Genomic DNA, 12,076 nt, shown 5'->3' on the forward strand with positions numbered 1-12,076 from the left:
ATTTGAGACATCTAAATAGTCGCGGTACCAACATTATAATAATAAGTACTGATCATCTGTTTGGCTGTTTAATGGACCTATGCCTTCATTTGATATGGCCACTTCAACTTTTAAAAAGTTTGGAACTCGACAAACAATGGAATTTGTATGCAACATTGCAGTCCCGAAATCGAGACTGCAATGTTTTTAACTTTTTAATTTTTTGACTGACCATAAACTACGCACTTCGCGACCTACTTTTTAACCGGCAACGTCGACTTTGCCGTCCATTTTTGAGAAAAAGCATTTATTGCAAACATATTTTTTACATAATACCTATGGACCCTGCACGGGCGCAGTAACCTGCCAACATAGGTACCTCTTAACTTCACTGAATTTTAACATCCGACATATTGCTACCGTATTGCCACTGCCATTTGGCTACTGTATAAATAAACTAAAATTTGTTTTATTACATCGAATCAACCACTTTATGGAAATTGCCTAAACGAAAATGTGGGATGCAATAAAATGCGAAAAGTAATGTCCACTCATAAAAGTTCTAATATGTACGTGCCATATCCACCGTTTAGTACACACCTAAACCTACTCTTTTTCTACTGGTATACCTTAATATTTAAATTAGAGCGCCACATATATTTTTGAACAACTAACCGAATGTAAAGGCCTAGTTTCAGCTAACATGCGGGATAAAAACATTGCATGCAAGTATATTCAAATGTGAGAAATGAATCATAAAGCAGAAAGAAAGCAAAGAATAATTATTAACTACTCTTAAATATATTTGCTATAAATATTACTTTAAATGTATATATTACATAAAAGTATACAAGTATACTATACTTATACATCTACATTCAATTCAATTCAATACTTTATTGATAAAATACAATTTTACATGTCAGGTTACATTCAAATGTTAAATACTTAGTGCTAAGTCATGCTGCATTCGACACTGAATAAGGAATATTCGGATAGCATTTCAACAATTTAGGTCAAATTAGAGGCATTGTTTAGTGAAACGTAAAGCCAGAACGCCAATAAAGTTAATGAAGTGGATACCTTTGTTATTATCACATTATCGAATTTGCTTCAAATTTGTATCTGAATTCTGACCCAATTGACCCATGATAGGTATTTTGTGTTACAAACACAAGTAGAATATCTGGCTACATAATTTTAGAGTACCTACCTACATTTTTATGGAGATAGCCTAAGTCCCGGGAAATGAAAAATTGGTCATATTTATTTTACTCGTTTCAACACGTAGCTTTTTTTATGCATAAATATAAACAATTTTATACTGACTGAATAACTGATAATGGTACACGACAACAACTAATGGTACATTAGAAAAACTACTTATAACTAAACAGAATTTTCCCTGACAAAAACTAGTGCTGGAAAAATTAAACATCAAGAAACATTTTGTCGGTGAGCCTCTCAAAATCAAAAAACAAATAAATCGTCAGATGACAAGCAAAACTCACTAATTACTGAAAAATAATTATACAAAAATTGAGTTATTCGGATAATAATACGGTTCACTATGGCTATGAAGTTGTGGTGGTACTTAGTGACTTTTGATTGTCAGCCGACGAAATAATCTTACCTAGGTACATATATATATTTTTATTTAATGCTCACTGATAAGGTACAAAAATAGAAATTAAATTCTAATCGACACAACAATATGCATTTCCTCACTATATTTCGTACCTAAATATAAAAACGAAAAAGTTTGTATTCAGTATCTAAATGTCTAGGAAATCGTCAATATATATTGAATAGTTAAGATGGCCGCCTGGTGGCTGGCTGGCTGGCTGGTGGCTGGTGGCTGGCTGGCTGGTGGCTGGTAGATGGTAGTTATAATTTTTTACAATATAATTGCCATAAAGTTAAGGTACATATCAACTGAACTGTTATTTCGGTGTTTCATTATGTCAATCCCTTGTTTTGGCCCGAAAAAGGTCTAGGTATACTTATAACTTCAAGCAACCCGACTAGAATATACTTCTAATCTAATTAATAATAACTTAATGCCAAATTTCACGCAAACGAAGTTAGGCAGTAGGTAATAATAACATTATGGCACTAAACATAAGGATCAAACGTGACTCCGTGGTCAGTAAAAAAAGTTCCCTATAACGGGAGATGTCTAAATTAAATTAAAAGTCAAAGGTAGTTAACAAGTCCCTAGAGGCGTGGGCCAGTGCCTGGATATTGCTTAGAAACTCGCGATTGGTAATTAAATTAAATCACAAGACAACTAACTGGGCAGCTGGTGTCGGAGGTAATCAGAATCTACAAATTTACACTTTCAATGTTTAACTACAATAGGCAATACTAGGCAATCACGGTTTAATTTGTAAAAATAATTATACTTCATCAATCAACGAGCTAGAGTCAGACCAAGATAAGTCTGCAACGAAACTATATGTCGTCGGTTGTTATTGATCAGCAATCAAAGTAATAAACCCTTATAAACCGAAATAAATATCATATACGAAGGAAAAAATTACCAAAGCCTCCAGTGTACAGAGCTCGAATCGAACCAGCGTCCCCCGTTTACCGGGCAGGTGCCAGAAACACTCGGCTATCCGGCCACGGTGACATGGGTCGAAATTGGTTCGATTTCAACTCTGGACACTCTCGTAAGTTATTAGCAGCTGTAATGAAATATAAAAAAGCTTTTTGTTAAGTACTTACATCGGGATCAAGATTGGTATAAAATATGAATAACAGGAAAACCTTTTATTCCAATACCTTTAAGTAAGTATCTGCTCAAAGCAGGAAAACAAGTGGATCATCTCATATCAAGGCCGTCAATTTCATATCGTTTTGAAGGTACATTTATGCCAATCCCTGACAACGCGTATAGGTAATATAAAATGTTAAATAATTTTCTCAAACGTGTGAAAATATCTCCATTACGTTCGTAATAGTAGGCAAGCTTGACTTTTGAAGTACAAAATTTTTATTAGCCAATATTGTTGACAGGTGATTGTGGCCGCCGGGGAATATACGACGGGTAGCGCTTGGCTGTCAGAGGAGAAACTGCTGGAGCAAGCCCGGGACATGTGGAAGCGGCTCAGCGATGAGCAGAAGGGCGCCTACGGCGAGGACTACTTCGAGACCGCGCTGCGTAGCCTGGAGAAATACACCAAGGGCGCTGTAAGTATAATATACGACTGACATCGCCTAGCTGTCAGAGGAGAAATTGCTGGAGCAAGCCCGGGACATGTGGAAGCGGCTTAGCGACGAGCAGAAGGGCGCCTAAGGCAAGGACTACTTCGAGACCGCCCTCCGCAGCCTGGAGAAATACACCAAGAGCGCTGTAAATATAATACACGACTGAATAATTTTAGGTAGTATCCTGGAAAAAAAGAGTACTATAATTAATCCGTCAGGTACCAAAAAATATCACACGTGTTTTTCTTTTACCTCCAAACAAAAAATGGCAAAGTTAGAGCGCGTCTACGTTCAGGAATTGGGGCTCGTACTAAAAAGTGTAGCACGGCTGAAGACATGCGGAACTTTAAGAGGCTTTAAATAAAATAGCCCAATATATATATGTATGTGTATTTGATGTAGGCATGTGTATCGTATTAGTAGTTCGTTCTTCAAAGATATTATCTTCATCGTTAGTTATTTAAAGGATAACGGAACAAATATTAATTTTTTATTTGATAATCTATGTAACTGACGGACGAATTATATTACTCTAGGACACTAAGCCTGTCCAGTTTCATTAAGTGTGTCACGGTTTGATACATAAACGTCTTGTGAGCCGAGAAAGAAACGTACAAGCCAATGTGATTATAATCTAATCTTTATACGTCAGCGCTTTCTCGAACAAAACTCTGGACTTTTGGCATGACGATGATGGGATCCATAAGGAAATATACATATAGTGATTTTAGTATTTTCATCAACAAATCAAACACTTACATTTAAAAAAAACCGGCCAAGTGCGAGTCGGACTCGCGTACCGAGGGTTCCGTACTTTTTAGTATTTGTTGTTATAGCGGCAACAGAAATAAATCATCTGTAAAAATTTCAACTCTCTAGCTATCACGGTTAATGAGATACAGACTGGTGTAAGACAGACAGACGGACGGACAGACGGACAGCGGAGTCTTAGTAATAGGGTCCCGTTTTTATCCTTTGGGTACGGAACCCTAAAAAAGTGACATTTGATGAAGTGGAACTGCTGATGATGATCAGAATGGAACTCTTTAATGAAGCATAGTTTTCGTTTGGCGATTTGTCCTCTTCTTTATGTTTGTTAAGCAACTTGAGTTTTCAAGACACATTTTTGTCAAGCTCGAGTTCTGATGATGGGACCCATGAGGAACCGAAGGAACTTCTCAAATGTGAAAGGCATACATATGGTGATTTTTGTATTTTTATCAACAAATCCAGCATTTACATTTAAAAAAGTGACGTTTGATGAAGTGGAACTGCTGATGATGATCAGAATGGAACTATTCAATGACACATAGTTCACGCTTGGCGATTTCTTCTCTTCGTTATGGACCCAGACCCAAACTTGGACCCGGACTCGGACCCGGACCCGGGTCTGACCATGGACCCCAACTCGGACCCGGACTTGAACCCAGACCCCGACTCGGACCCGGACCCAGACCGAACTCTGACCCAAACTTGGACCCGGACAGCCGGACACGGACCCGGACTCGGATCCGGACCCGGAAATGCTACTAGAAAAGTGGGTTAGGTGGGTGGGTGGATTTTAACTGCGATTCTCACTAAACAGAACTGCTATCAGAGAAGTAGGTTAGGTGAGGTTAGAACTGTGACCCTTATAGAAACGAAATGCTATCAGAAAAGTGGGTTAGGTTAGGTTAAAACTGCGACCCTTATAGAAACGTAATGCTACTAGAAAAGTGGGTAGTTTTACCTCCTTTTCTACATAGTTAGGCAAAAGATGCTGTCTTTTTCATTTCATTGTCTGGAATATAAGAGTGCACCATCAACAATAAGTAAACTTTCAGCGGCATCCCCCATTGAAGTTGATTTTTTTTTCTTAAAAATTATTGTAATTAAAATTGGGTATTTAGGTGAACACTTGATATTCCGAAAAAAAATTAAACAAAAAACCTAACCGCGAACTGTCTGAACCTAACTTAAAATTTTAACAAGCTACTCAGCTAACGATGTGGCAGAATGACCTCTCATATTTCAAAGTACTTAATATTAATCCAGACTACCAGCCGGCGGACAAAGGTCGGGCTGATTTATCACGATGTCATTTAGATTGGAGTTAATTTACGAAATTAAATAATCCGTTTACTGAAATTAGTATATACATTGAACTATTATTATTAACCGTATGGCTTTATTCAAAAATTAAATGTACAAAGGTTAACATTATATGTACACAAACATGAACATTATATGTTCCAAATATCTAGGTTTTAGCAATTTCATTATCTTGATATTCTTGATCTTAAATTTAGTACCACATTACAAATGTTAACTTAAAGGCTCTGCAAATGTAAGATTTGCAAACTCATTAGTTACTTATCTAAGAAGTTTGATTAAACCTATCCACATTTTTTTTTATAACGTTAAAGAAATATGGTCAAGTAATTTATTAAATTTTTAGGGTTCCGTACCTCAAAAGGATTTTAAAGGGTTTTTTAAAGACATTTCACTCACATTTCACATTAAAAAAAATACACTGTTAAAAATTGTGTAATGTACGGAACCCTTGGACCGCGAGTCAGACTCGCGCTTGGCCGGGTTTTTTTTTGTAAACATACAGCATGCAAGAGAGGCATTTAGCTAGGTTTTTTAACAACGTTGAGTTTTTAATCTCAATACGTCAATCATTCTGGAATAAAGCCCTAGGGCTGTTTTCACATGTAGCGCAGTGGTAATATGCGAGTGCTGTAGGACGTAAGTATAGACCTACAAATTCTAGTTTTAACTATGGGTTACTTTAACTAGAATTTGCTGCACACATTTTTATGCTAATATATGATATTGTTTTAATCTATATATATAAACGTGAAAGTCCTGAATAACTGACTCACCTAAATCAACGCCCAGCCCAAACCGTTGGACCTAGAGAGCTGAATTTTTCACAATAGATAGCTTTTATGACTTTAGTATCCACTAAGAAGGGGTTTTTCAAAATTCATCCCCTAAGGTGGTGAAAAAGGGGTTGAAAGTTTGTATGGAGATCATAATTTTTTTTGAGTGCGGGACTTGAAACTTTGTATTAAGGCATATTATTAAAATACTAGAAAAGTAATTTCAGCGTTTTTGAAAATTCATCCCTTAAGGTGGTGAAAAAGGGGTTCAAAGTTTGTATAGAGATCAAATATCTTTTTGAATGCGGGACTTGAATCTTTGTATAAAGGCATATTATTAGAATACAAGAAAAGTAATTTAAGAGCTTTTAAATATTCATCCCCTAAAAGGGTTAATCCACGCGTACGAAGTTGCGGGCAACAGCTAGTACTTTATAAATCTGAATTCGCCTTCGTAGTGCCCAATACTGGCATTTCACTTAATGGTTCGAGTGTGCTCTGCTCATGACTGCTCCGCGAGCAGTCATGAAGGCTCAGTCTAAGCGAGAAAGAGAGCGCGTCATGCGGCTGCTGCGTTAGAGATGGACAAGGTAAATCTCTCACTGATTTAAACTTTCACGATTTTTACTCATTATTATTTACAACGACGGGACTTAAGTCTTACGCGATTAAGTCCCGTCGTTGTAAATAATAATAAGGTAAATCTCTCTCAAATATCGGTTTTGTTAGTATACTCTTAATACTCAAATAGTCATTGTCTTTAGTTTGTTATTATCTACACTACGCAATTAATTTCGTAGCATATTCAATGCCCACATCCCGTGTCACCCATGTGTACAGAAAACTCTCTATTGCGTTATGACATTGTGTCCCACGAAATGAGAATACATATTTTAACTTCAAAAGTAGTTAAGGCACGTTCTAATGGCATTCCATAATTTTGAATAACAAATTGTAATTCGTTGGAAAAGCCTGAAGTATTTCGGGAGACCAAAGACGAAGCTGTTGTTGTCTCTTGACGTCGTGACTTTGCAGTAAAAGGCTTGGTAATGGAATTATGAGCAGCGGCGAAATTGCCGATGAAAATTGTCTGTTTCATCACTCCCGCCATATCTACAAGCCCTACCTTTTAGGCAATTTCAAAATGTAAGTAAATAGATTATGTACCTACATAGAGGTCCCGCTGTGATACAAAATCAGACTTTTAGCTTGGTCGAAAATTGTGATCTCTTTTTCTTCCAGTAACGTCGGGTTTACCACCGAACTCTTTATTCATATAAATAGGTGGGAATTAATTGTTTGGAGCGAAGTGTCCTAATTCGTGTATCGGAAGCTTATAAATTAAACATAATAGGTGTTTGAAACATTCTGTCGGCACATCACTAATTCATTAGTCGTGGGCAGAGATTAGCAGGCCAATAAAATTCGAATGTACCTACACTGAGATCAAAATGATATCTAAATGATGTCATTTACTTATAGTGCGTCTAGCTCATGCCAATACATGTTATGAAATAGTAATGTGTCTACTTTTAAAAAACACAAATTAAAATATTTTCATAGAGAGTAATTTAATTTGATCTTAAAGTATGTGTGTTGTTCAACATAAACATTCATATTTAATATTCCATTTTTCGTACTTACATATTTCTTGCGTCTATCACTGCTTGATCTCTGTTTTGGCCCGAGGGTTAACTGGCCTTCTAGCATTAAGTTCGCCTTTTGTACAATTAATACTGTGCAATAAAGTTTAAATAGATAAGCGAAATGCATGATAACTAAATTACATCATTTAGATATCATTTTGATGTCAGTGTACGTTTGAATTGGCCTGTAGTAGGTGTTAATATAGGTACGAGATTGTACAATTCGTACATCTGCATTGAGAAGGCAGGTGTGGGGAACGGAACGTTTTCCTCTCTCGATGACGCGACGACGCCGACTGAATTGTAATCTTGCTCCAAAAATATGGTTTTTAAGTAAAGCCAATTAATTAATTCGGGCTATTGTTTCAATACGTACCTAAGTAATAATAGCAGCCGGGCTAGCACATGATTAGCGCGAGAGTATCTAGCCGCGACATAGACTACCCGTCCCTCTTTAATTCATGCAGTTAGTAAAAGACGGGTAATCTATCTCGCGGCGAGATACTGTCGCGCCAATCATGTGCTCGACCTACTGGTACTGTATGAAAATGAAAATGAAAATTGTTTTATTTCCTTGTAAGCTTAATCTAAAAATTGCCAACAGTGGTTGTAAACGTATTGTATAATATAGGCACTATTATATATTATATAATTATATATTTGCGGCACTTGCGATTGAAACTTTCGGTCCTTGGTCGTCAGACACCAGAAAACTAGTAAAAGAAATGTCTACCAAACTAGTCAGGGTGTCTGGCGACCTACGAGCTGGCGCATTTTTTGCGCAGAAGCTCAGCCTCACTGTGCAGAGGGGGAACGCGGCCAGTGTCCTGGGAACAATGCCTCAGGCTAATTTAGGTTTAGATTTAGTTTAATCACTGTTTAAATTAGACAAATATTTTCGTATTTACCTCTTATCGAAAACAGGCAAATTGCAAATATAGGCACGAGATACTGTTGACATATATGGAGGATTTTATAACGGGCGGTTAATTAAAACGCAGGTCGGAGGCTTACATTACACAGGTTTTTACGATGTTTTAGCAGAAGATTAATATCAAAACCAGTAAAAGTATTATTTGAATTTCGCTTGTGAGTAAAATTGTTTCAAGCCAGTTTAATTACATGATTATACCGGACTTAACTTTTGTAAAAAACAATACGTGAACGACGAGTATTATAGATGTTAATAAAAATATCATATTTTTTATGGTATTACAAGTAGTGTAAATCGCGTTTTCTTCAGATGGCACATGTATTTAAAAAAAAAGTACATCAACTCATCGCATATATTCTTGATAAAAATAACTGACTACGAGGCACAATAAATTTTACGTCTGTGGGCACAGGTGCCTTGAAATCCTGTCAACCACACGACATGGGGCATACTAAGCAACATATACATTGTCATCATCATACATACTTATATACATAGAAAACACCAATGACTCAGGAACAAATATTTGTGTTCATCAGACAAATAAATGCCCTTACCGGGATTCGAACCCAGGACCATCGGCTTCACAGGCAGGGTCACTACCCACTAGGCCAGACCGGTCGTCGTGCGTCATAGACGTGTCGTGTCCCTAGAAACTTCGTAAAGATTGTGACATTAACATCTGATTTTCCAGAATGTTCGTATTATCGTTTATAATTTTTTTCTTGTCTCTAAATAAATAAGAATGTAAATATATGAGAATTTCTGACTGAAACCTGTAGGTACATGGCATATTGATAGTTGTCTACGAATGTCTAGATGCTGTCATTTTGTATGCAGGTATTGTAGGTATGCTAATATTGACAGAAAAAAAATATTTTTTCTGCAACAAAAGAGAGCAAAGTTGATTTTTGCTTCGAACGCTGTTTTTGAGCCACGAGGAACGTTTTCATGTGGCATAAACAACTTTCTGATAGGCAGCAAAAATAAATCAGAGAGAAAATCAGAAATAGAAGGTTAATTTTGAAGTCGTATTTGTAGTCGAGTCCCGAGTAGGTACCCGAGTCCCATTTGTCCAGGTGTTATTGAGCTTTTGAAATCCCGGCGTCCTGGAGTCCCGGAGTTAAATCCCGGAATCACGGTGTTATGATTTCCCCCAGAGTTTGCCTATTTCGTCGTGTTTATATCGAATCCTGGAGTCCCGGCATCCATGGGTGCCGTATTCACGGAATTGCGGGATTCTAAGGTCCCGCATTCTCGTAGGTACGGGGTCTAAAATCCTGGAGCCTATAAATCCCGGTCTTTTGATAGCCTTGCGTAGGGATATAGATCCAACACGTAGATGCCCATTGGAGAGCTGTTATGGCATGTATATAGAACATATTAATTATTTATTATTATTATTATTCCTTTGTAATATCCAACGTACTATCACACTCACGCTTTTCAGTTTCGTCGCGAATAAACATCAATGATCCAAATTCAAAGCACACAGGCAGTTCAGTTCAAAGCGACCTTGCCAAGTTTGTCTTCTGTTTCACCCTCTGCAGGAATACTAGGCGTTTTATATTCCTGCAATATGGAACACGACGACTTGACTTGAATAAGACAACGCCACAGTATGTTATCTTTCATAAATTGAGAAATCCAATAGGTTTTTGACAACACTGTTGTATTTATTAAAAGCAAAGAAACATCAACGAGTATTTATTACTTTTAAGAATTGTATTTGTATATTAAAGGATATTCATACTCTCCTTCTTAATCGATCAGCTTCTTTAGATTCCGATTCAATGCAAATAATAAAGCAACATAAAAAAACGTTTGTACTAAATTTTAAAATAACCTTTTATTCAACGTCAAAACCTGATCGAATCAGATTATAATAGTCTACTAAGTTATAGTTGTTGTGTGCGAAATTATACTTAATACCTTGGCCACATACTCGACGAGTGGCATGGGACATAATGCGAGGGCAGTAGGCAGAGACGTAGTGTGGCCGCGCAACTGTCCGCGCGCGAATTCCGTGCACGGCTGAGGAATGTTAGGAATGTTGAGCGTCATGACCGAGTGATGTCATTCTGTACGTATGGGCGCGGCGCGCACCCTCCCACTTCCTCGACCTCTGAATGCACGGAATTGGCGCGCGGACAGTACTTGTCATCGGCCGCCCTACTGCCATGCATACTTCCCATACCACTCGTCGAGTATGTGGCTGGGGTATATAGTCAAGGGTGAACTCCGTCTAGACAGTGCTCGTTACGGCATGAAGGACGTGTATTTATATTCTTTAGAGATCTTTCAGACCATCATATTATCGGGGTTGTATATACCAGGTGGAAAGAATCTCGTCGTTTCGCGTTCTGTATTATTTTTAAGTAGTTTACTACTTCCAAAGAAAGGCAACAACATAAAAGTTACGAGTAGCTATGCCACCTAAAGAGTTAAGGAGTTTTCATTTGAACTGGTAGCAGGCGTTATTTGCGGTAACAGGTTATAATCGCGTCACTTTTTCTGAGTCACCTACTTTTAAACACAGATAAAATGCTGATAGTCTGATAATTATGTCTGAAAGCGCATTTACCGAGCGCAGGTGAGCGTTTGTGTCGACGATTACTAATTACTAACTCAACTTTGTACCTAGGTATTTGTTAAACCGCTGTATGTTTTTAACACTATGATAATAATAATAATAATAAACTACATCAAAGTTGGTGTAATCTTGTGACATCTTTTATTCAATGAGCTATATTTGAAGGAATTAGTACATTTCGATGCTAGTGCGGAAAGTATGTCATTACTTCACGAGTACCGGGACGAGTGAAGAATAATATATCCGCACGTGTATCGAACGACGTTTTTTAATACAGTTGCGAAAAAATAAGAAAAGCAACAAGTAAGGAATGGGATTAGAAACTTTTATATTATTAATTCTGTGACACTGACATCATTGACATTGACATTATGAAGAGGTGTTTTTCTAGCTTTTATTCGACTAGAATAGATTTTGTTAGTATTATTGAACCCACTTCAATGAAAGTTTTTTTTTAAACATTGTACTATTATTACCTAAATATCGTTATTTACGATTATTTGTGTATCGTATATTTATAAAAACAATATCGAATGTTGCCTTTGGAAACTTAAAACATTTTTGCAGTAAGAAAATACGCCTCTTCTTTGACAGGCGTTCCGTTCCATTCAGACAACTTATTAAGAACGGTTTTTCAACATACACAACGGTGTTATAATACTTATAATGATGAAGAGGTAAATAATAAAATATTAAATATGCATATTTTTCGTATTCTTACATTAACAGTAGGTTTTTATGTTGAATACGACGTTTAAAGGAAGCTAATACTCATCAATAAGTAGTCATGAATTGGAACAAGTTAAAATTTAAAAAAATTGAAAAAGTAAAAAGCACTAGTTCG

The 12,076-nt window shown here is 36.8% G+C and overlaps 2 protein-coding genes across 2 annotated transcripts in view; one reads left to right on the top strand and one right to left on the bottom strand.

The window, feature by feature from the left end:
- Positions 1–12,076, bottom strand: part of LOC134744616 (spondin-1-like) — a 313,657-nt gene that overhangs the window by 160,873 nt on the left and 140,708 nt on the right. The gene's annotated exons all lie outside the window — the stretch shown is intronic.
- The window catches only part of LOC134744626 (D-beta-hydroxybutyrate dehydrogenase, mitochondrial), a 93,519-nt gene that overhangs the window by 77,701 nt on the left and 3,742 nt on the right, over positions 1–12,076 (top strand). The window contains exon 7 of the mRNA XM_063678507.1: positions 3,001–3,174. Within this exon, the coding sequence (XP_063534577.1) occupies positions 3,001–3,174 (174 nt within the window). The remainder of the gene's footprint in view (positions 1–3,000; positions 3,175–12,076) is intronic.

The sequence above is a fragment of the Cydia strobilella genome, chromosome 10, assembly GCF_947568885.1.
Source record: "Cydia strobilella chromosome 10, ilCydStro3.1, whole genome shotgun sequence".
NCBI lineage: Eukaryota > Metazoa > Arthropoda > Insecta > Lepidoptera > Tortricidae > Cydia > Cydia strobilella.